The sequence below is a fragment of the Salvelinus fontinalis genome, chromosome 29, assembly GCF_029448725.1.
Source record: "Salvelinus fontinalis isolate EN_2023a chromosome 29, ASM2944872v1, whole genome shotgun sequence".
NCBI classification, from domain to species: Eukaryota; Metazoa; Chordata; class Actinopteri; order Salmoniformes; family Salmonidae; genus Salvelinus; species Salvelinus fontinalis.
The window spans coordinates 37,422,026-37,448,605 of record NC_074693.1 but is presented as its reverse complement, the minus strand read 5'-3'; the positions used below and the strand labels follow the sequence as shown (position 1 = coordinate 37,448,605).

The 26,580-nt window shown below is 43.1% G+C and overlaps 1 protein-coding gene across 5 annotated transcripts in view; it reads left to right on the top strand.

Moving 5' to 3' along the window:
* LOC129827952 (E3 ubiquitin-protein ligase RNF130-like) overlaps window positions 1-26,580 on the top strand; it is a 68,165-nt gene that overhangs the window by 7,121 nt on the left and 34,464 nt on the right. For all 5 annotated transcript variants that reach the window (XM_055889259.1, XM_055889261.1, XM_055889258.1 and 2 more), the window contains exon 3: window positions 19,750-19,944. In XM_055889259.1, coding sequence (XP_055745234.1) covers window positions 19,750-19,944 — 195 coding nt within the window. The remainder of the gene's footprint in view (window positions 1-19,749; window positions 19,945-26,580) is intronic.

The following is a 26,580-nucleotide window of genomic DNA, read 5'->3' as shown; positions in this document are numbered from 1 at the left end:
CCAGGCTTTTTCATCGTTGAACTTATATGGTGATTGGCATCTAAACTTTCATACTATTACCATGACAACCGGCAACACAGTTCGTCTTTCAATCACCCACGTGGGTATAACCAATGAGGAGATGGCACGTGGGTACCTGCTTCTATAAACCAATGAGGAGATTGAAGAGGCAGGACTTACAGCGCGATCTGCATCAGAAATAGGAATGATGTCTATTTTAGCCCTTAGCAGACACGCGTGAGCAGTGTGGGTGCAATAATTGAATAATATAGATTTCTAAATTTATTTTGCAACGCTCACACACGCACCGCGAGCGTTGTAGTCAGTGTATAAGCAGGGACAATTCTCTTTGTCCACTGTCTCTTATCAATCCAACCACCTGATTTTTTTCAGAGTCACTGGAGCTAGGTGTGTGTGGCAGGTCAGAGATCAGCCCTAGGCATGCCCACATGCAGGAATGCCTTGAATTGCAGGCCGCAATCACACACTATTTTTAACTAGGCAAGTCAGTTAAGAACAAATTCTTATTTTACAAGGACAGCCTACCCCAGCTAAACCCTCCCCTAACCCAGACAACGCTGGGCCAATTGTTTACCACCCTATGGGACTCCCGATCACGGCCGGTTATGATACAGCCCGGGATCAAACCAGGGTCTGTAGTGATGACTCTAGCACTGCGATGCAGTGCCTTAGACTGCTGTGCCACTCGGGAGCTCGTTAAAGTACTGTGTTCTAAATTTGGAGATTATTACAAAGCTATTTATTACTATTTATTACAAAGCTAACACGTTCTCCACGAGGACCAAATATTGTAAGGACTTCATAAAAATGGCAACTATATTGCTGCGGTGGCTGCCAGCTGTCACTTCTATGGAGGCAATGAATAGGAACAGAAACAAAATCTTGGCTTCATCAAACTGGTTGACTCTGGAGTCTTGGCAGAGATATATAGATGGTATCAGAGCACCTATAAAGTACAACTAATCTCTTCGCAGAGCGCCTTGACCTTTCTTTGTTTGTACCCTTTGAACCTTGACCCTTAGTTGTGCCTAGGACATTTCATTCAAACTACTTCGCTCTGCTGATTTTGAACTCCGTCTGTGATCTGTTAGGTGAGGTGTCAAACTGATCGTATCCATTTAATTCAGTTCTCTTTTATGTTAAAGGAAAGTTTATCTTGTAACATCCTCACATAACCTTTCCAATAGCCCCTGAATTAAATATGATTTGTTATACAGAGTGTGAGTACTGGTAGTACTTCAGGAGAGAAGTTTACATTTCTGAAAGCCATTCTAAACACAGTCCACAGCCTCCAGATCTCTTGGAACATAAACCTGTTGATTTATCGCTTCCTGTTTTGAGTCGTGTAGCATTAGAATATCCTCCTCGGGCCATTCTGCTTTTCTGTCTCTATCTCTCTGCGTCTCTGGCTGCCCAACCGTAGGACTGAGGCGGTCTCCAAGGGCATAGGACATATGGTGGCGAGTTCAAACGATCGAAGCCCAAGCTGCTCTGCCTTCGCTAGAACCATAAAGAAGAGCAGTCGCTCGGATTAATGTTCTTCTTTCCCCTCCTCGCCTCCGCTCCATTCACTTTGCCCGGTCTCTCCTCACCAGCCAGTGCCAGCACCTTAGGCCTAGAAATCATAGTTTATGAATGAGAAATCATTCTAAAACCAAGACAAGCTATCAAGACAGTACCACCCAATCAGAAGTCAGACCCAGAGCAGCCAGACTAACCAGCCTTGTCAGATGGATGGAAGCCTGTCCGTATAGAGTACTTGGCTAGTAAGACCGTGTGTCAATGGAAATCCTGTTGTGCCGTTGTGTAGTTGTCGAGCCAGGTGATTTGGGAAGCTCGAGTGAGCCCACATGGCGATAAATGACCCTGGCATGGCGTGGCTCGGTGGGGATGTAGGCTAATTAGCCTCACCCCAGGCCATGGATGACCAACACTCCCTCGGTACTGGGAAGAAATATCGGCTTGCATAGCCGGTGGAAGTAGGGATACTGAGGGTGCTGCTGTACCCCCTGAAAAATCTGAATATAAAATGTATTTTAATAAAAAATTGTAATGCATTCTCACAAAAGTAGTGCACATGGGTCTTTATGAGTATTAGCGGGCCGATATAGACGTCTGTAGCGCAGGCAAAAACATTTTTTAAGCATCTCCGCTTTGGCAAAAGGTAGTTGTATAATTAAGAACAGTATCTTTCAGGATTTAATAGTTGTAATTGTATAATACAGTAATTGAGTACATTGAGACATCAAGTCTCATCAAGTGATGATGTGGCTCAGTTGGTAGAGCATGGTGCTTGCAATGTTAGGGTTGTGGGTTCGATTCCCACGGGGGACCAGTACAAAAAGTATGAAAATGTATGCACTCACTAAAGTAAGTTGCTCTGGATAAGAGTGTCTACTAAAATGGAAAAGAACTGAAATTGTCAATTCATTATTCACATAGAAATAAGTTACATTTGCAAGGTATTTCAAGATACTGGAATAAATTTTACGCAAGTATTTTTATATTTCACGAAACGGGTTAACTCTTTTGTACAGATAATTATCAGACGCAAGTTACAAATTCTGGTAAACAATCCAATACAGTTAATAAAAAATAATAAAAAAGTAGTGCGCTGGACCTTTACTTGTCCTGTATTAGCAGACCGATAGATGTCTTCAGCGAGGACAATTTTTTTAATTTTGTTGCATCCACCAAAATTGCAGCACCCTTACCAAAACTACTTCCTGTGGCTATATCAAATGTAGATGTTTTTTTCCCACGATGATTTTTTATTTTCAGCAGCAGTGGCAACATTTTCATTATATTGTTATCTTCCTTTGAAACTCATCTGAATATCGAGGACAGCTTAATTGTATTTCTTGATCTCAATGACATCACCAGCCATTTCTATATTAACCCCAAAAATGATCTAACTAGCGTGAAGTTACTGTTACTACACTAACAATTGTTACATACATCTATTAATACGGGTGGCTACACTTCTAGGATTACAAGCTAGCTAGCTAGTCACCTTGGAGGTTTCTTGGACAATCTGATGAGAATATCAGCAGATATGGAACAACTTGCAATCTGTCACTCTGGGGGGATGCCTTAATACTGTATGCCTTGTGAACCTGCTCAGTCTCTCCTTTGTCGACTGTATCGCACAATTGACACAAAACAATTATGTGGGCTGTAACATTGTAATACCACACACGCAGTGTAGGAAATGTATGCAGGAAAAATAGGAAAAACAAATAATTTAATTTCACACCAAATTGGTTTGGATCGTTTTTTACAAACTCTGGCACGTGTTCCTCCTTAGTTCGGTTCGTTTGGACTGGTGTGAACACTCTATCCGCACTAGGGAGTGCACTAAACAACGCACTGTGGTTTGCTAATAAAAGGGTGGTCTCGGTCTGATCCTATTAGTACCATGATGCAGTTCGCTCCAGGTGAGAACGCAGTCCGGACCAAACACCGGAAAAGAACCAGAGGCGTGCAGCATTTGATAAAATGCATGCAGTACGATGGCTTGATATCTCTGAGACATTCTGTGAGTAGCAGTGCTTTTATAACCTCATTAGATTAATCAATCAATCAAATGTATCTATAAAGCCCTTTTTACATCAGCAGATGTCACGAAGTGCTATACAGAAACCCAGCCTAAAACCCCAAACAGCAAGCAATGCAGATGTAGAAGCACGGTGGCTAGGAAAAACTCCCTAGAAAGGCAGGAACCTAGGAAGAAACCTAGAGAGGAACCAGGCTCTGAGGGGTGGCCAGTCCTCTTCTGGTTGTGCCAAGTGGAGATTATAAGAGTACATGGCCATTTAAGGCCAGATTGTTCTTCAAGATGTTCATAGATGACCAGCAGGGTCAAATAATAATCACAGTGGTTGTAGAGGGTGCAACAGGTCAGTACCTCAGGTTAGTTGGCTTTTCATAGCCAAGCATTCAGAGGTAGAGAGACGAAAACAGCAGGTCCGGTGAGCAGGTCACAGTTCCCTAGCCGCAGGCAGAACAGTTGAAACTGGAGCAGCAGCACGACCAGGCGGACTGGGGACAGCCAGGAGTCATTAGGCCAGGTAGTCCTGAGGCATGATCCAAGGGCTCAGGTCCTCTGGGAGGGAGAGAGAGAATTAGAGGGAGCATACTTAAATTCACACAGGACACCAGATAAGACAGGAGAATTACACCAGATATAACAGACTGACCCTAGCCCCCCGGCACAAAGACTATTGCAGCATAGATACTGGAGACTGAGACGGGTGGGTCAGGGGGCCACTGTGGCCCCGTCCGACGATACCCCCGAACAGGGCCAACCAGGCAGGATATAACCACACCCATTTTGTCAAAGCACAGCCCCCACACCACTAAAGGGATATCAGCAGACCACTAACTTACTACCCTGAGACAAGGCTGAGGATAGTTCACGAAGATCTCCTCCACCGAACGGGCGCAAACCGGACAGGAATATCACGTCTGTGACTCAACTCACTCAAGTGACGCACCCCTCCTAGGGACTGCAGGGAAGAGCAGTAGTAAGATTAGGGGAGACGGGGGCTATACCGGGGGTATAGGCTACTGAATATAGACTATTCACCTCGCAGTTAGATCGGCTATTCCTCCTGCATGTTTTTTGAAGACCAATGCGAAAGTAATATGACGTTTGGGACACAAGTTATGCTTCTTGCTAATCATAGATGGATTTAATGTGAGCATTTTTCTCAGTAAACAAATGGCTTGCATGAACGCGTGGTATTGTTTAGGTATTTTACTTTGTTCGACATTTGGCAATGTGAAACCAACCGGACCAAATTAGAAAAAATTCAATGTAACAAATATTCGAACACTGTTTCAAACTATAGCTCAGAACTATGTGTGAAAACGCCCTTAGTCAGTGGTGACTAATGAAAGCCTTGGTAGTGGAGTTCCATCCGGTGTTCTCCTATTAGACTGCAGTGTATTATTTCCATTGTGTGCTGCTACAGTATCTGCGGGCTGCTAGCTGTGACTCTGTGAATGTGAGGGGGGGGGGCAGCTCTGAAGCAGACAGAGAGAGAGCAGTCTCCTAAGCCTTCAGTGATGATGTCGGATGAGCCGTTTTGATTGGTTGGAGGTTGGTGGGTCGAACAGAGCGCTCCATCCGCAACATTAAGGAGAAAATGTGCCGTTAAATGGCCTTGGACGCACCAGCCTAACCACAGACAAGAGATGAATGTTAGAAAAAAGGGCAGCAGCCTAGTCTGTCATCATCTCTCTGGAGTTTTACTGTACATTTGGCCATGTTGGGATATAGAATATACCTCAAATTGGTTGCCTCTGTTAGGAAACAGAGCAGGTTTGGGGAAGATGACACTCAGATTTAGTTTGCCTTTGTTATTTGATCATGGCTTTTTTTGTACAGTGTGTTGTTACTTATACAGTATGATGCCCAAGGGATTGACATTCATGGCAAAATTGAATGAGTTTTCCTTCTCACTCACACACTTACAAAGTAGACGTGTAAATATCGGCAGAATTTCTTTTTTTATCAGTTATTCAGAATATTAGATTATTAGCAGGAATATGTAGGTTATAATAACCTTACCTTGACCTTATCCTTAAGAGGGTTTAGCTGTGAGGTTGATGTTCCTGTTACCTCACAGTGGTCCTGCTGGCTCTCTGTCACCTGTGTGAGCCGAGCCCACTAAGCCGAGTGAGTCAGACGAGGTTATGTAATACATACGTTGTCCTACTCCCCACCACCATTACGCTAACTCATTCATTAAACAGAAGTCTGAGCTTCAAGGGAGAGCAGTCCTCGGGGAGTGTGCAACTGGAGGAATCCCACAGACAGTGATTAACTGGAACTATGACGTTAAACCTGTAGCTTTAATAAATAGCACTAGCCATGTTTTTAGAGCTTCCTTGGTTGAAAATTAATCTGGTAAAGATACAGTGCCTTCAGGAAGTATTCACACCCCTTGACTTTTTCCACATTTTGTTGTTACAAATTGGGATTCAAATGGATTTGTCATTTTTGTCTACGATCTACACAAAATAATGTAATGTCAAATTGGAAGAAATATTCTAACATTTGTAAAAAATAATCTATATATTTTTTTTTGCCTTATTGCAAACGTCCAAATTGTAATAAATAACTTCACAATGCTCAAAGGGATATTCAATGCCTGCTTTAAAAAAAAAATCCCATCTACCAATAGGTGTCCTTCTTTCTGAGGCATTGGAAAACTTCCCTGGTCTTTGTGGTTGAATTTGTTTAAAATTCACTGCTCGACTGAGGGACCTTACAAATATCTGTATGTGTGGGGTACAGAGGTGAGGTAGTCATTCAGAAATCATGTTAAATATTGCACACGGAGTGAGTCCACGCAACTTATTATGTGACTTGTTAAGCACATTTTTACTCCTGAACTTGTTTAGGCTTGCCATAACAAAGGGGTTGAATACTTATTGGCGCAAGACTTTTCAGCTTTTAATTTTAATTTCTAAAAACATAATTCCACTTTGACGTTACGGGGTATTGTGTGTAGGCCGGTGACACAACATCTCAATTGAATCATTTTTAAATTCAGGATGTAACACAACAAAATGTGGAAAAAGTCTACGAGTATGAATACTTTCTGAAGGCTGATTGTATTTATTATTAGCAGTAGCAGCTACTCTTCCTGGGATCCAGCATAATTAAGCCAGTTATACAATTTTAAATACATAAAAATACATTTCACAATAGATTTCACCACACATTGTGTGCCCTCAGGCCACTACTAAAAGGACCTTGCTTTCTCGTTGTAAGCACATTTACTTGTAGCTCCCAGCCGAAAAGCGTTGCACTTCTGTCATCGGATGGAAATGAAGCTATTTTCTACCGAATGTGTTGCACAAATGTATTTTCTGTGAAGGAAAACGATAGTTGCACGTCCCTGATCACTCTATTGAAGCAAAAAAACACTGTTGCCTTTCAATATAAAACGCAACCCTTGTCAATACACAGCTGGACTCGCCTGCTCCCGCTTTCTCCCATTGTGCTATTTACAAACAAACACGTGACTGGCTTAGTTATTCTGTCTTCATAATGTAAAATAATGTGACCGGTGAAATAAAGAACACAGTCTGTTTCATCTCCTAACTTTGACTGCAGTTATTTACTTAAAAAATAGCTACAAATATGAAAATGTATAGAAAAACTTCATTTAAATAGCTTCAACAATATTGACGATTTTGAAAAACCATCCCATGACTATTTCCAAATACCCCGGTATACGGTGTACTGCCCAAGTCAAATTTGTATGTTTTTTTACATCAGATTTTTTCTAGTAGTTTAAACAAACAGCTCGGTGCATTCAACATGTCAATACCTCTCACAAATAAACTCAGCAAAAAAATAAACGTCCCTTTTTCAGGACCCTGTCTTTCAAAGATAATTCGTAAAAATTCAAATAACTTCACAGATCCTCATTGTAAAGGGTTTAAACACTGTTTCCCATGCTTGTTCAATGAACCATAAACAATTAATGAACATGCACCTGTGGAACAGTCGTTAAGACACTAACAGCTTACAGATGGTAGGCAATTAAGGTCACAGTTATGAAAACTAAGGACACTAATGAGGCCTTTCTACTGACTGAAAAACACCAAAAGAAAGATGCCCAGGGTCCCTGCTCATCTGCATGAACGTGCCTTAGGCATGCTGCAAGGAGGCATGAGGACTGCAGATGTGGCCAGGGCAATACATTGCAATGTCCGTACTGTCAGACGCCTAAGACAGCGCTACAGGGAGACAGGACGGACAGCTGATCGTCCTCGCAGTGGCAGACCACGTGTAACAACACCTGCACAGGATCGGTACATCCGAACATCCCACCTGCAGGACAGGTACAGGATGGCAACAACAAATGCCTGAGTACACCAGGAACACACAATCCCTCTATCAGTGCTCAGACTGTCCGCAACAGGCTAAGAGAAGCTGGACTGAGGTCTTGTAGGCCTATTGTAAGGCAGGTCCTCACCAGACATCACTGTGGGCACAAACCCACCGTCGCTGGAGCAGACAGGACTGGCAAAAAGTGCTCTTCACTGACAAGTCGCGATATTGTCTCACCAGGGGTGATGGTCGGATTCGCGTTTATCGTCGAAGGAATGAGCGTTACACCGAGGCCTGTACTATGGAGCGGGATCGATTTTGGAGGTGGAGGGTCCGTCATGGTCTGGGGCGGTTTGTCACAGCATCATCGGACTGACTCCTCCCTCATGTGGTACCCTTCCTGACATGCAGGAAGTACCCTCCAGCATGCCAATGCCACCAGCCATACTGCTCGTTATGTGCGAGATTTCCTGCAAGACAGGAATATCAATGTTCTGCCATGGCCAGCGAAGAGCCCGGATCTCAATCCCATTGAGCACGTCTGGGACCTGTTGGATTGGAGGGTGAGGGATAGGGCCATTCCACCGAGAAATGTCCAGGAACTTGCAGGTGCCTTGGTGGAAGAGTGGGGTAACATCTCACAGCAAGAACTGGAAAACCTGGTGTAGTCTATGAGAAGGAGATGCACTGCAGTACTTAATGCAGCTGGTGGCCACACCAGATACTGACTGTTACTTTTGATTTTGACCCCCCCCCCCCCCCCCCCCCCCCCTTTGTTCAGGGACACATTATTCTATTTCTGTTTGAACTTGTTCAGTTTGTCGCAGTTCTTGAATCTGGTTATGTTCGTACAAATATTTACACATGTTAAGTTAGCGGAATGACGTTTGTTTCCCTCTTGGCTTCAGGGCACACACTATCTTGTAGGCTTAGATTGAAGAGATGGTAAATAGGAGAGGCAATATGGTCCACTATCATCCTCAGTAATTTTCCATCCAAGTTATCAGACCAACGTGGCTTGCCATAGTTGATACACAAAAATTATTGTTTCACCTCTTCCACACTCACTTTACAGAATTCAACATTACAATGCTTGTCTTTCTTCATTTGGTCAGTTTTGCATGGATGTGTATGTTCAGAATTTGTTGTTGGCATGTTATGTCTAAGTTTGCTAATAACCCGGTAGGTTGACTGATAACCTGAACCAGGCTGCAGGCACTGGTTACAATGTTAAGCTTTTTCTTGAGCGGGCAGCTTGATGAAAGCCAGTCAATATTTAGGTCACCTAGAAAACATAAATATTTAGGTCACCCAGAAAATGTTGAACAAGTCTGGCATTTTGCAAAAGTACAGTATGTCTCAGTTTAACACCAATGCGTTTCACCACATCCCACATTTGACATGTGCCATGTAAAGCCTTGTGCAACAGGAGATACACAAGATCAGTGTGCAAAGCGTTGTCTATTCTCACCAGAATACCAGAAGGTGGTTTACTGTCTTGTGGGTCTTGTCGCAGATTCACACTTTCTGTTCATGTTCTCTCGCTGCATAGTGCAACATTGCTCTGAGTCACCCCACTCACTCTATTATTAAGACACTATCAGTGGCTAGCAAGTAACTCAGCTTAACACCAAAGCATTGCATCGGTCTTCTTCCAATGGAATATATCACCCAATGCTCTGCAAAAATACATATGGGCAGTGTCAAATTGAAGTGCATCACGAGATGTCTTATTTTGTGTACAAGGCCTGTGGATGACAAGTGCTGTCCTTGGGGGGCCAGAAAAAACCATAGTTCTGAATTGCACTGTAACTCTCAGATATTAGTAGGAGTGAAAATTATCCTGTTGCGAACTTCAGAATTGTATTTGACTTATTCCACATTGAATTGTGTTAACACATGAAACATTTGTTAATTCAGGCTGTTTCTCACCCATCTACACACAATAGCCCATAATGACAAAGTGAACATGTTTTTAGAAATGTTTGCACATTTATTGAAAATGAAATACAGAAATCTCATTTACATAAGTATTCACTCCCTGAGTCAATACACGTTAGAATCACCTTTTGGCAGCGATTCCAGGTGAGACTTTTTGCGTAAGTCTAAGAGCTTTGCACACCTTTCTTGTACAATAGTTGCACATTATTCTTCTTTGTGCACGAAATTCTTCAAGCTCTGTCAAGTTGGTTGTTGATCATTGCTAGACGGCCATTTTCAAGTCTTGCCGTTGATTTCCAGACCATTTTTAAGACAACTGTAACTAGGCCAATCAGGAACATTTCGATGTCGTCTTGGTAAGCTATTCCAGTGTATATTGTGTTTTAGGTTATTGTTCTGCTGAAAGGTGAATGTCTCCCAGTGTCTGTTGGAAAGCAGACTGAACCATATTTTCCTCTAGGATTTTGCGTGTTCTTAGCTCTATTCTGTAGTTTTGTGTTGTTGTTTAAACTCCCTAGTCTAGCATACCACAGCATGATGCAGCCATCGCCATTGAAAATATGAAGCGTGGTACTCCGTGTTGTGTTGGATTTGGCCCAAACATAACGCTTTGTTGTTACACACTATTAAACACTGTTATGGCACAGTCCATGCAACTTATTATGTGACTTGTTAAGCAAACTTGCCATAACAAAGGGGTTGAATACTTACTGACTCGAGACATTTCAGCTTTTGATTTTTTATTAATAAAAAAAATGAACACAATTCCACTTTGACATTATGGGGTATCGTGTGTAGGCCATTGACACAAAATCTCAATTTAACACAACAGAACAAAAGGTGGAAAAAGTCATAGCCTAATTTGTTTTCAAGGGCCTTTGCTATAAGAGCTACTGCAAATGCTCTGATGGTTCCAGTGATACATTACCATGCATACATGTAGGGTTTTTAAGCCTGAGAACTAGGCCATGCCTCCATTGGTTGAATTTCTATTTGTCAATTGGCTTATCAGTTCAGACGTCGGTCAACTTATTTTATATAAACTTACCTCAGGTGAAAAGAATAAAGGTTACTTCATTATTTCAAGCAGAAATATTACCCGCCACCTCGATTCGGAGCCCAATTATTTATTTTTTTATTGGATAAAGGTAGAGACTCAGCGCTACAAAATGGTATATCATACACTGCAGTTGGGGAACAATGGGAAAGTAATTCTGCTTTGAAAGCTGATTAACTTGTAACTCCACTTTTGAGAAAATGGCCCTTGAATGTTTTTGGTACAGCTACTGTAGAGCTCTTATTTGTCAACACCTATTCAGCATCGTACACACCCTCTTAAAGGAAACATCCACTCAAAACCACTCATTCCTTTAATTTACAGTTTTAAATAATACTAATATGTGAGAATATAATTTCTTGTGAACAAATGTTTCATTTTGCCATTATAATAAGGTGGGTAGCTTGGAAAATTGTTGTGGAAATCTGTTGCCGCTCAAGTCAACTATAAAATCCACAATGCAAACGTAGCTACACAAAATAATACCAAAGACAATATCAGCATGTAAAGTAGCTAGTTTGCTGTAAAATCGGCTAAAACAACAAGCTACATTATCAATTTAGGAGTCTATGATCTCACCATGTTCAACCTGCAGATCAATGTGCCACTGAGTCGTGTCTGACATTTGCAACGGCAGATATACTTTTGAGGAGATGGGTAACGAGATGGGTAACGTTGCCCATGCTACGTCAATGGGCCACATGGTGTATTCTGGACGATTCTGGGACAAGGAGCACTCTCTTTCAAGCAGTGAATGGGAGTCTATTAGGCACTAGCTCCAAAAAACAACATTAGCAGGAATTTCGTCAACGAGAAGTACAACATTACAAACATTTTCTGAGATGTGAGATAATTAACTTGCAATCTGTAATATCGTACAGCTTTGGAATATCGTATAGCCGAGGAAAATGGGCCTGTTTCTCGACATATACACTGACTTTGAGAAGGGATTGCGTGACGATTAGCTTAGCAACTGCGTGATGCAGCATGGACGGGGCGTTATATGATTCCTATCTCCTTTCGATAATATTTCTGGCAACAGAACCATGCAATGCACCCTGGACTGAACTGGCAGACAAATTTGAATAATGTGCTAGCCCCTCCGTTAAATGACACATTTCTCGAGGTAGGAATATCGAAAACATTTGATCAATGGCTCATTCGAGAGAAGACATCATACCGAGTTATGACATCGGCCAGAAATGAAATCTGACATGTATGATAGACAGTTTCGCAATCTAAAAGTCATATTCCTATTAACTTCCAGTGTGTAGTGAGAGCGATTTTTATCACAGTGCTACGTCATACCGGACAGATTTCTGCCTGCTTGAACACTAATAACTCAGATACACATGAAATGACCCAGGAAATCAATAGAACATCACGCAGAGATGCACAAAAACAATATAACATTCAAGATGGGTGAACCTTTCCTTTAACCCTTAGCCCCACCCATCTTTTTAAGGATTCACATGTGAGGCCATGTGCTAAACAGAGTGAGTCGTGTCAAACAACCAAAGATTTCAAGACTAAAAGTGGTAAAGTAGTAGCCTACAGTAAGGTAAAGTTCCAGATAAAAATACACTTTATCTAGTCCTTTGCCTATGTCTTTGGTGCAGGTCATGTTGTTCTTCACATTACCATCTCTGGTAAACACACACTATATCAATTAAACGTGTATTTGTCATATGCACAGGATACAGAAGGTGTAAACGGTACAGTGAAATGGTTACTTGCATATTTGCATAGTAGCAATATTAGAAATAGAATGTGTCCAGATAAAAAAATATTGTTCCAGCAAGCATGTTTTTCAGTCACAATTTCTAAACCATACTGTACCTTCTTTGAGTCAGTCGTGTGTGTGTGTGTGTGTGTGTGTGTGTGTGTGTGTGTGTGTGTGTGTGTGTGTGTGTGTGTGTGTGTGTGTGTGTGTGTGTGTGTGTGTGTGTGTGTGTGTGTGTGTGTGTGTGTGTGTGTGGTCTAAATAACTAAACTGACTAGTTTGCCTGTCTGTAAAGAGAAGGGTGGGCCTTGCGTTGATCCTGCTGCTCTGATTGGAAAGAGTGAAGCTGTATTTCTCCGTCCACTCGCTTCATAATATCATCATAATATCATCATAATATCCGATCACTTTTCCTTGCATGTTTTCGGTCTGATCGTTTAGATTGCTGCTGCCTGCTACTATGATACATCACATGGCGAGGACGTTTGCTATCAATGTGCATAATATCTAACAAGTGGGGCAAGGGTAGGGGAAAAATATGAAATGTTAATGCCCATTCTGACTGAGTGACAGCAAACTTGGCTGCCCTCTGCAAATTGAGGAGACACACAGACACACCCACTGTTCCGCACCCTGCTACTAATCCTCAGCTTCTTTGCAGTGAGAACGTGCAGGGAGATATTTTGCCAACATCTATTTAGACATATTCAAACACTATCGTTTTTTCCCGATCAAACTATCAACTGTCAATTTACGGATACAATTACGAGTATGGCCATATCGGCACACCCCTGACACACTTGTCTAAATTGATGGGTCATGTGAGGGAAATGCTATAACCCCCAGCCACATCTAGCTAAGTGGATGGGTCGCTATTGTCTAGACATGTTCATGAAATACAATAGATGGCCGTAATCACACCCAGACACACCTGGCTAACGTGATGGGTCATGTAATCATCTGACAAAGTGGAGTATTTTGTTTAGACATGTCGGTAGCTAAACATTGAGCCATAATCCCAACCCATACTACGAGCAACACAAACTGATTGTCATAGCTAGCCACCGTGCATGAGACGCTGTAGTGTGAATCTGGAGGTAGCTAAAGCTACGCATCTATGTTCAATGTTAGCTAGCTAGCTAACATTAGGCTATATCTAACAATGCAAATCGCTTTATGAGATACAAATAATATTACTACACAGATCATACACGTAAAGTTATCTAGTGAGCCAGCAAGCTTGCAATGAAAACGACTTTCTGACCAAATTAGAAATGTATATATGGATTAACACTTCACAGCAGACTGAAACCCCTTTTACTTTGACTCTGTTTTGTTTGTACATTTTGTTTGGCCCGCGTTGTGTCAAGTCACTCCAGTTCACACTGACCGTGTGCAGAAAGTTGTCCAACAACTTTTTCCCAATGATCTTTGTCGATAGCGTCTGCTAAATTCTGGGCAGCAATGTTGAGAGCAGTAACACCACTTTAGCAGTTCTCCATGGCTAACGTTATATCTTTAAAAATGCTGCGGTAGCAAGGATTGCCTATGTATAATGAGCTGCTCACGTTATAGACAGAAGCATGCTACATGGCAGACCAATCCGAACTCATCTCTCAGCATGTTCAGCCCATCCATTATCTCAGCCAGTCATGGCTAGCGGGAAGGTTCGGGACTTTTTCCGTAGCTAAACCAATTAAGCTTGTAATTGAACAATTGTACAGTATATGTATTTACAGATGGCATACAAGTTTGTTATTATGGTACATGAAAGTTCACATGTTCCAGAAGGCATTTCTGCCCAAAAATAACGCATTTTGATCATAAAAAATTATGTTCAAATGCCTCTCCTGTGAAGTCGACATACACCTAGCTTCCTGAAACGAGTCACAATGCTCTGCTTATCATGTGGTGTGGGTGTTCAATTCACATCTTTCGACTATAGCCCAAATTTAGAATGTCGATGACGATTAAAACAAACTGTCAGTGACCCTTAATTACTGTCTACCAATCTAATGAGTACTGTGTGCATTGCGTAGCAGGTTTATGTTTTCAGGCCAGTATTGCCCAACATTTGTGTGTGCGCGCATAGCGCTTTACTTACAGCTTTTCTGGGTCATATTGCAAGGCTTTGATTTGATCCCATCGCCTCATATGAGATGGAATACTGTGCTTCCTGTATCTCTCCCAACAGTAGGCCCACTTCATCATTTTCAGAGTCAGGGTGGCTTACCCATCCAATGTCAGTCCTGAAATAGATACAGTATGGACCATTGTTTGTGGGTGGGTATGTGCATGAGCATGCCCCAACTACCAATTCCAATGCATCTAAGGCAGACCTGAACTGTCACTGCTAGGCGCCAAAACCATCAAATGTAGCTAAAACTGGGCTCAATCAATATGTGCAAATGATTGGAGCACTATGAGAAACTGTGCGGTAAAGTCATTTTCCCTCGAATGGTTGCTACTGCTACTCTCATAAATGTTCAAGAACGGGATAGTGCTGACACCTCAACGATAGTGGCTGAAATGAATCTGCCAAAATTCACCTGGAAGGCTGCTTATTAAGATTGCATTCCCATTTGTGTGCATTTCCGACCCACACTTTCCCAGACAGGGTCGGAAGCAGGCAATTTGAATTAGACCATGGAGCAATGAGGAGGGGAGGGGACATTTGCCGCGAATTGCATTGTCTCTTTTTTAAACGATGACACTTAGCTTTTTTTTCGGCACTCCCCTTCCTTGAAAAAAATAAAGAATACAAATGATGTTGAGTTTTATCTGGGCCAAATTCCAGGAAAGAGCTTTTGGGTGTTCATCTGCCTTTGAAGTATTATTAAGGCAGGGAAGAGAGAGGGAGGTTAGATGACACTACAGGGTGTAAGCCCTCACGGTAGGTCAAGGGCACTGGCCGGACAACAGAAGTCAAATTGCCAAAACCACCCTAAGTGGATTTGTGACGTAATCCATATAAAACGCACAGTCAATGGAAAAGACTATGCAGCATTTTCCCGTTTTATCAATGTCATTCTTCATACAACCTTGATGATGTCAATATAATAAACCCTATGGTCGTCCTTTACAATATCTCAATGAGGTTTATATAATCATTCATGATTTGAGTTGATTTAGATTTCACATATTGATCTTGCATGAGGAAGTTCATGTTCACTTCATCATCAACCTAATCTTCTTCAACAAATCTTTGGTTAGGCTCCTTGTTTTTAGCTTGCTAAATATATAGCTAGCTACGTAAACAGATACGCTAGCCCAGGGGTGTCCGACTCAATCAGTGCCATATTAAAAATACACAACAAATTTGCGGGCCAGACATGCTATATTTTAGTAGCGTAGCTAGGACTGTGGCGTGTGTCTGTACACTTTTGTCGTGGAAATTCATACTGCGAGAGACTGTCATTTCTTCAAACAATCATCTTTATTTAATATCAATTAATTATTGCAATAATGAGACCAGTCACGAGTAACCTAACCTTTACAAACAATGCAGAGTTTTTAAAGATGCTTAGTCATGGCACCATAAGTCACTTTGGGTTTATCCTGTGGTCATCTGCCTCTGGTGTTGTTTCCCAGATGCAAAAAGGATTAGACACAATAAGGAATAGGTTCTACTCCCCCAGGCTCCCTATCTTGGGTTACACCCACCATATCTTATCTATGGAATAGCAGCTTTAGGTTTTTAGGCTTCTCTCAGATCACACAGACATTTAATAGAACAGACATGTCTTACTATTAGGTAAGTATATAATCATTAACTATTAATATCAAACAAATCAGGTAAATATGTAATTTTTCTATCACACTTTCCCTCGACTGTGCGCTGTAAACGGCACACACAAAAGCAGCCCAATTGAAGTTTGATTTACCGACGCGAGCGGATCTGATTCAGAGGGGTTGGGTTAAATGCGGAAGACACATTTCAGTTAAATACATTCAGTTGGACAACTGACTAGGTATCCCCCTTTCCCTATCAGACTGTAATTTCATAAAGTAGATGATTCAACTGTTGACTCATTTATACTTGCTTGTGTGTCCTATTCGGCCCCCAGGCCTTGTGTTTGACACACGTGCGCTAGCCTCTTAGTCACGTTATGACTGACTTGTAATCATTGCCCATGCTAGTTTGATTGTATTGACATCCCCAACCTTAGGTAGAGGAGTCTGTTTTTGTTCAAAATATTGAGTCATTGAAACTGAAACGGTGCATCCCGAAAGGGTGGAGGCAGCAAACAATGTACCAGGCCGGCTGTGATTTACAACCTGATCAAATCCAATCAAATGTATTTATATAGTCCTTCTTACATCAGCTGATATCTCAAAGTACTGTACAGAAACCCAGCCTAAAACCCCAAACAGCAAGCAATGCAGGTGTAGAAGCACGGTGGCTAGGAAAACCCCCCTAGAAAGGCCAAAACCTAGGAAGAAACCTAGAGAGGAACCAGGCTATGAGGGGTGGCCAGTCGTCTTCTGGCTGTGCCGGGTGGAGATTATAACAGAACATGGCCAAGATGTTCAAATGTTCATAAATGACCAGCATGGTCAAATAATAATAATCACAGTAGTTGTCGAGGGTGCAACAAGTCAGCAGCTCAGGAGTAAATGTCAGTTGGCTTTTCATAGCCGATCATTGAGAGTATCTCTACTGCTCCATCTGTCTCTAGAGAGTTGAAAACAGCAGGTCTGGGACAGGTAGCACGTCCGGTGAACAGGTCAGGGTGCCATAGCCACAGGCAGAACAGTTGAAACTGGAGCAGCAGCACGGCCAGGTGGACTGGGGACAGCAAGGAGTCATCATGCCAGGTAGTCCTGAGGCATGGTCCTAGGGGTCAGGTCCTCCGAGAGAGAGAAAGAAAGAGAGAAAGAGAATTAGAGAGAGCATACTTAAATTCACACAGGACACCGGATAAGACAGGAGAAGTACTCCAGATATAACAGACTGAGCATAGCCCCCCGACACAAACTATTGCAGCATAAATACTGGAGGCTGAGACAGGAGGGGTCAGGAGACACCGTGGCCCCAACTGATGAGACCCTCAGACAGGGCCAAACAGGCAGGATATAACCCCACCCACTTTGCCAAAGCACAGCCCCCACACCACTAGAGGGATATCTTCAACCACCAACTTACCATCCTGAGACAAGGCCGAGTATAGCCCACAAAGATCTCCACCACGGCACAACCCAAGGGGGGGCACCAACCCAGACAGGAAGATCACGTCAGTGACTCAACCCACTCAAGTGACGCATCCCTCCTAGAGACGGCATGGAAGAGCACCAGTAAGCCAGTGACTCAGCCCCTGTAATAGGGTTAGAGGCAGAAAATCCCAGTGGAGAGAGGGGAACCGGCCAGGCAGAGACAGCAAGGGTGGCAATATCTTTTGGACTACCAAGAAATGTATTGGTGAATTATATCAATCATACATTGAACTGCGCCCATCTATTCTGCCAACAATGCAATCATGGAATTTACAGTCAGAAAGAACCTATTTTTAAAAACTCTTATAAAGTTGGTTTTGACGCAAAAACTGGGAATTTTATATTTTTGACCGATATTGTGATTGTCTGTCTGTTTCATATCTACAAAGTAGTTAAAACACTGTCAGTTCTACTTTAAACCAGCCTGACATTTGGACTGGCCTGTTCATGTGGTCGATTGACCTTATGCACAGGGACTCATCCGTGTTACACATTATTTACCCGAATTGGCACCCTATTCCCCATATTATAGTGCACTACCTTTGACCAGAGCCCTATGCAGGCCCTTGTCATATTTTAAAACTAAAAAGAATTTGCACTATATAGGGTGCAATTTTTTGACACAAAGTATTGCACTATATGTCAAAAGAAGTACACTATATAAGGAATAGGGTGCCATTTTTAGATGCACTTAGCATGTTTTGTCATGGGTTTCCTGCTGAAATGAAGAGCTTTGCCATCTACCGGTTAGCTAGTACACAACATCAGCCTGATTGACAGATACGGAAAAACTGCCCATTTTGTAACCAGATCTCTTAATGCAGTGGAACCCTTTTTCTTTTGTGTCTTCTCAGTAGTCACTCCATGCAGTTCTTAGCCAAAGATTGTTTAACTAACCCAAGATAGACCACGGGCCTATCGTTTCCAATGGGAACAAATGAAACATAGTGGGCAGAGCAAACAAGGAGGTGGGCACAAGCTTGCGAGATCCTATAGGTGCGTTCTAGCATGTATTTGCGTACTTCCGTTAGGGAGAGCCCGCTCTGTGAAGTGTGCATGTGCAATAACTCAATCCGACCTTGCACTCCTTTTAAACAATAATATTTTTTTTTTTTTTTTTTGTAAAGGGTAAATTCTACAAAACTTAGTCGACTCTGTTCGTAACAGATTCTAGTTTTGGGAACTGTATTGAGATCTTCTCCCACTGCCAGCCACTTAGTTTCCTCTCATCACCATATTTGGTGGTGATTGGAAATGCCAACCGGATGCTTCAGATGTATACATGCGGTGAAACATCTGGGTCATTGCTCTGTCTGTGACTTAGCTTCAATGGTGCGATTTGTTTGCTTTAGTGGTCCATTATATGCCACTGGATTTCCTGGTTGTGGATTTGTTAAAAGGGCATTAAACATAGTTAGACCGAAATATGAGCCGTTGGCTGCTATCCATAGGCAGCTGTGTGCAGTTTAAACTGCTTTATACACTGATAAAGGTTAAGCAGCTCACAGAGACTGAGCTGTGTGTGTCCTTGTGGTTGTACATTTGTATGTGTATGTGGATTCTAACCCATCCAAATGTAAGAATCTGCAACAGTTTTATTAAAAAACATTCTTCATAGGTTTTCTTTTAAAATGTATTTTTTTAGTTATCTGTTATCTACCCCCACACTCGTTCCATGCTATAACTCTTGATCTACAATGACTTTATTTGATTACTAAATGACATATTAATGAGTTATAAGTAGTTTATCAGCAGACCTTCAAATACACTTGCTTTATTTTGGCCAGGTTGTAGTTGTAAATGAGAACTTGTTCTCAACTGGCCTACCTGGTTAAATAAAGGTGAAATTTAAAAAAATAAAATAAACACTGACACCACTCACCTTTTTATACAGCCTGCTAAGGTTCCTAACACTCCACCCCTCTTCTTCCCTCTGTCCAGTGGTGGACCTCCAGGGCTGCGACCCCCACACTCGCTTCGTGGTGCCCCCCCGGACGGGGCACTGGGTGGCCCTGCTGCAGCGCGGCAACTGCACCTTCAAAGAGAAGATCCTCAAGGCCTCCGCTTTCAACGCCTCCGCCGTTCTCATCTACAACAACAACTCCAATGAGGACACCGTCAAGATGGGCCATGAAGGTGAGGAGTGAAGATCTGGGTCATATTGATATTCATGTGTTATTCATATGGCTCGTATATATGACCAGGGTAATATCGGGTGGCAAGTAGCCTAGTGGTTAGAGTGTTTGGGCAGTAACCGAAAGGTTGCTGGATCGAATCCCCGAGCTGACAAGGTAAAAATCTGTTTTTCACAAGGCACAACCCACTGTTCCCTGGTAGGTTGTCATTGTAAATAATAATTTGTTCTTAACTGAATCTGAATTTGTTCTTAACTGACTTGCCTAGTTAAATAAAGGTTACACAATATGGAATCATTCTTATGGGTACATATGGCTTGGCCTATTTATATGGTTTGTTCATTTTATACATCTTATTATGGCTTGTTGACAGTATATGGCTTGTTTAAATAGCCTATGCAAATGGTTTAGTTCTGTGGCTTTATGTATGTATGTGGCTTCTATGTAGTAATGGGGGCAAAGAAATAATTTTTACGATATCGTTTTGACAACATCTCAAAATATCTTATTTTTAAATACGGAGCCAATTTTTTTCCCGCATTTTTATTTCCATGACTGATCCTTGTTTCTCATGGCTCTCTCTTGTCCCTCTGCAGCAGACATATGGTGAGCGATATGTTTGAAACATTGAATCACAATAAAATCACAGTATCGAATCGCAATACATATAGCCTCCATACACAACTGGTGGTCCGCAGACTGGATCCGGACCCAGAACAGGGTCAATGCGGATCGCAGGTCGGGCTTTGACCCCTGGTGTCATATGAACACTCATAAGATATGGAAAAATGCATAGAATTACAGGAAATTAGCTTTAAAACTGCAACAACAACAACAAAACTGTCCCCGTGCAAAATGTTTAGAATTGTGGGGAATTAGCTGCAACATTTTCTCTTTGCAAAAAAGAGGAGTGTGTGAACAGTTTTTGGGGTCGCATGGGTTGCGAGGTGGGGATTTGTTACTATGCAGATAAATTACATTATCCATTCAGACCTTTATCACCTTGGAGATGTGTGTGACCGGACCTTCTCAAATAGTACATGAGTACCCCTGACATATAGAATCGAGAGAATCTGCTGCTCGGTGTGTCTTTGCTTGTGATGGTGGTGAAGTTAGCATTTAGCTTTATGTTATATGGTGCTTATAGCCAGCTAGCCTGCTGTGATGGTGGGTGTATGACAATTATACCGTCTGCCAAGGGTCATTGACAGTGTGTGTATGTGTAGCAGTCGTAGTGCAGTATGTTTTCTGGCAGTTTGTCGTTTGTGATGTGGCTGCAGGGGACAGTACAGGGCACAGACAGTGTGGCTGTCCTGACTGGACTGAAGGACATGGAGAATGACTCCTGCATGCTGGACCTCAGCCACCACCACAGCTAAACACCAACACAGCCAGCGGGCTTGGGCATGGCTGGTGTTCTGTTACACTGCAACATGTGCACACACACACACACACACACACAGAAGCGTGTTCGGGCACACAAACATATTTCCAGCATTGTCACCTCTCTCTATCCTTCCCTCCGCCTCTCTCCTTTGCTTCACATGCATTTCTTCCTACTCACTCTGTGTCATTGCTAGCATCATTGTCTCAGTCTCAGCTTATTTAAGCCACAATGTGAATTCATATGAGTGCATTCAGACCTTCTGATCTTTGGATCACAACTTTTACATGAAGCGTCTCTAAGAAAACAACATCCGTTAAAATATAATCGGACACTTCATGAATGAGTCTACTGTATGAGTGAGTGAGTGAAAGTAGCTGACGGCTAGCCTAGAGACATTTTGTACTTCACCTTCGCGTCCCCCCACCCCAGGGGATGCCCTGAGCTAATTCGAGGTAGCGTTGAAAAGCCTGCATGAATGAGACAGTCTAGTGAGCAGGTGAAGAGAGAATGAGAGAGAGGGAGAGAAATAGAGGGCGGGTGCTGGTGTAGCGTCCCTATAGCGCTGAGGAGCCAATAGCTTGGAAGGCAGGCAGGCAGTGGTGGTTAGAGGAGAGGGAGTGAAAAAATTAAACAAAGTGACAGAGCTAGCTGGGAAAACAGTGGTTGCTTGAGTCTAGTAACGGTAGGCGGGGAGGAGAGTAGCAACAAGGGAAAGGGAGGGAGGAAGAGGTAGGGGTAGAGAGAGGAAGAATGAGTCAGAAGGTGTGATAGCACTGTCTGGGTGGGATCGATGGGCTTTTATAAATATAGAAGGGGGGCCATGACTAATTTATAAGGTCATTTTCTATCATGAACGAATGGTGGAATTCTGATAGTTTCCCTGAGCACAAACCTTTCAGTATTGATCACTGTTTGCTTGAAAAGCACGTCATTTATCATGGATGGGAGTTATTTGTCAATATCACGGGGATATGGGAGATGTATGCATTTGACTTTGATGAAAGATGTGTGTGTGTGGGTGTACATGTTGGGCTTGGGTGGTATCTAGATTGTTATACCTTCATACCGATCTTGTGGTATCCCGGGATATTCGTTAATACCAGCACTGAACAAAAAGACCGCTGTTTTTAGACCACTCTGAGCCTCTGTAATCCGAATGTTAGCAAGTACATGTAAATCCCAAAGCAAATGCTAGCTAAATACTAACGAGCACATACAAACATTTTTATTTAATTTGTATTTATTTTTACCCACTTTTTGTCCCCAACTTCGTGACTACCATCTTGTCTCATCGCTGCAACTCCCCAACGGGCTCGGGAGAGGCGAAGGTCGAGTCATGCGTCCTCCGACATATGACTCGCTAAGCCACGCTTCTTAACACCCGCTCGCTTAACCCGGAAGCCAGCTGCACCATTGTGTCAGAGGAAACACCGTTCAACTGACGACCGAAGTCAGCCTGCAGGCGCCCGGCCCGCCACTCGGGAGGCCCAACATGCAAACATTTTAAACAGTTTCTGACATACAGTGCATTCAGAAAGTATTCACACTGTACTTTTCCCACAGTTTCTTGTGTTACAAAGTGGGAATAAAATTTGTCATTTTTTGTCAACGATCAACAGCTGTGAGTTTTTGTGAGTAAGTCTCTAAGAGCTTTCCATACCTGGATTGTGCAACATTTGCCCATTATTCTTTTCAAAATTCTTCAAGCTCTGTCAAATTGTTTGTTGATCATTGTTAGACAACCGTTTTCAGGTCGTCATAGATTTTCAAGCAGATTTCGAACTGTAACTCGGCACATTCACTGTCTTCTTGGTAAGCAACTCTAGTGTAGATTTGCTTTAGGTTATTGTCCTGCTGAAAGGTGAATTAATTTCCCAGTGCCTGGTGGGAAGCAGACTGAATCAATTTAGGATTTTGTCTGTGCTTAGCTCCATTCCGTTTCTTTTTTATCCTGAAAAACTCCAAAGTCCTAAACGATTACAAGCATACTCAGAATGTCACGCCCTGACCATAGTAAGCTGTTTTTTACTGTGTTGGTTGGAGCGTGATAGTGACTAGGGTGGGTCATCTAGGTGTTTGTATGTCTATGATGGCCTGATATGGTTCCTAATCAGAGACAGCTGTTTATCGTTGTCTCTGATTGGGGATCATATTTAGGTAGCCATTTTCCTCATTGTTAGTTGTGGGATCTTGTCTACAGTAAGTTGCCTTTGTGCACTCTAGTTGCTTCACGTTTCGTTTGTGCTTTTGTTGTTTTGTTTAGTGAGTTTATTAAAATTATGTGGAACTCTATGCACGCTGCGCCTTGGTCTCATCATTACAATGATCGTGACAGAAGATCCCACCAACAAAGGACCAAGCAGCGTGCCCAGGAGGAGGAAGTATCCTGGACTTGGGAAGAGATCCTGAATGGGAAGGGATCCTGGACTTGGGAGGAAATCCTGGCAGAACAGGATCGCCTTCCTTGGCGAGAGTCGCCTAGGAGCATGAGAGGACAGCAACGACGTCAGGGAGGTAGGCCACAGAAACCCCAATAAAGTTTTTTTTTTTGGGGGGGGGGGGGGGGGCACATGGAGCAGTCGGCGAAGTTGAGGGGTGAGTAAGAGACTGTCGAGGAGTTATTGGACAAATTGGAAGAGAGTGAATGGAGGGGAGAGTTAGAGACCTTCGAGGAGTTGTTAATCAAATTGGAGGAGAGTGAAGAGAGAGAGGAGCGTGTTAGCTGTCTGATACCACCTGTGCCAGTTACTAGTACTCGTCCTGAAACGTGTGTTAAAGTTCCGGAACAATTGATGCCGGCTATACACACCAGGTCTCCAGTGTATCTTCACAACCCAGTACGTCCTGTTCCTGCTCCTCGCACTCTCCCTCAAGTGCGTGTCCCCAGTCAGGCCCGTCCTGTTTCTCTTCCCCGCACTCGCTCTGAGGTGCGTGTCATCAGCCCGGTGCCACCTGTACCGGTCCCACGCATCAGGTCTCCAGTGTGCCTCCACAGTCCAGTACGTCCTGTGCCTCTTTCCCGCACTCGCCCTGAGGTGCGTGTCATTAACCCGGTGCCACCTGTACCGGTCCCACGCATTTATCGAGTGAAAAAAAGCAGTTTTCCCATACATCTCCTCCTTCTCACTACCACGCATTAGTTTCGCTCACCCGCCATTTTTTAAAAGACCCGACGGAGCTCATTGCCTTCTTGAATCATGCAGAAACGGGCAGCGTGGAGGTCTCGTAATGAATTCTGTTGGAAAAGGGGAGAAATTGTGCTTTACAATGGTATTGACATTACAGTTGATCTGGAAGTATTGCATTTTTTGTGCGCTAAAATAAGGTCAATTGTACGGACCAAGGCGATGTACAAAAGTGAGTGAGTTTACGTTAACTAGATAGCTAACTAGCTACTATGGTAGCAAACCAAATGCAGAGCATTAAGCACATTTTAGACAGTTAACTTAATTGTTATACGATATCTAGCTGGCAAACATTTAGTTGTGAATTAGATACAATAACTAAATCACCTGGCGCGTGCTGCACAACAGTGAGTCACAAGGCTCCGGTCTCTCGTTGTTGTGTGCTTGTAAACAAACAACATGTGACTGGGGACTACCGGTAAGCTTCATAATGAAAAATAAATGAGCAGGTGAAATGAAGAACGCAGTCTGCTTTTTCTCCTAACGTATTGCACAAGTTGACTGCAACTAAATATTTAATCAATCAATCAAGTTTATTTTATATAGCCCTTCGTACATCAGCTAATTTCTCGAAGTGCTGTACAGAGACCCAGCCTAAAACCCCAAACAGCTAGAATGCAGGTGTAAAAGCACGGTGGCTAGGAAAAACTCCCTAGTAAGGCCAAAACCTAGGAAGAAACCTAGAGAGGAACCAGGCTATGAGGGGTGGCCAGTCCTCTTCTGGCTGTGCCGGGTGGAGATTATAACAGAACTATGCCAAGATGTTCAAAAATGTTCATAAGTGACAAGCATGGTCAAATAATAATCATTAATAATTTTCAGTTGGCTTTTCATAGCCGATCATTAAGAGTTGAAAAACAACAGGTCTGGGACAGGTGGCGGTTCCATAACCGCAGGCAGAACAGCTGAAACCGGAACAGCAGCAAGGCCAGGCAGACTGGGGACAGCAAGGAGCCACCACGCCCGGCAGTACCGACGTATGGTCCCAGGGCTCAGGTCCTCCGAGAGAAAGAAAGAGAGAAGGAGAAAATTAGAGAGAGCCAAGATTTTCAAAATGTTCATAAATGACAAGCATGGTCAAATAATAATCAGGAATAAATCAGTTGGCTTTTCATAGACGATCATTAAGAGTTGAAAACAGCAGGTCTGGGACAGGTAGGGGTTCTGTAACCGCAGGCAGAACAGTTGAAACTGGAATAGCAGCAAGGCCAGGCGGACTGGGGACAGCAAGGAGTCGTCATGCCCGGTAGTCCTGACGTATGGTCCTAGGGCTCAGGTTCTCAGAGAGAGAGAAAGAAAGAGAGAACGAGAGAATTAGAGAAAGCATACTTAAATTCACACAGGACACTGGATAAGACAGGAGAAGTACTCCAGGTATAACCAACTGACCCTAGCCCCCCGACACAAACTACTGCAGCATAAATACTGGAGGCTGAGACAGGAGCGGTCAGGAGACACTGTGGCCCCATCCGAAGATACCCCCGGACAGGGCCAAATAGGAAGGATATAACCCCACCCACTTTGCCAAAGCACAGCCCCCGCACCACTGGAGGGATATCTTCAACCACCAACTTATAATCCCGAGACAAGGCCGAGTATAGCCAACAAAGATCTCCACCACAGCACAAACCAAGGGGGGGCGCCAACCCAGACAGGAAGATCACGTCAGTAACTCAACCCACTCAAGTGACGCACCCCTCCCAGGGACGGCATGAAAGAGCACCAGTAAGCCAGTGACTCAGCCCCTGTAATAGGGTTAGAGGCAGAGAATCCCAGTGGAGAGAGGGGAACCGGCCAGGCAGGGACAGCAAGGGCGGTTCGTTGCTCCAGAGCCTTTCCGTTCACCTTCACACTCCTGGGCCAGACTACACTCAATCATATGACCTACTGAAGAGATAAGTCTTCAGTAAAGACTTAAAGGTTGAGACCGAGTCTGCGTCTCTCACATGGGTAGGCAGACTGTTCCATAAAAATGGAGATCTATAGGAGAAAGCCCTGCCTCCCGCTGTTTGCTTAGAAATTCTAGGGACAATTAGGATGCCTGCGTCTTGTGACCGTAGCGTAC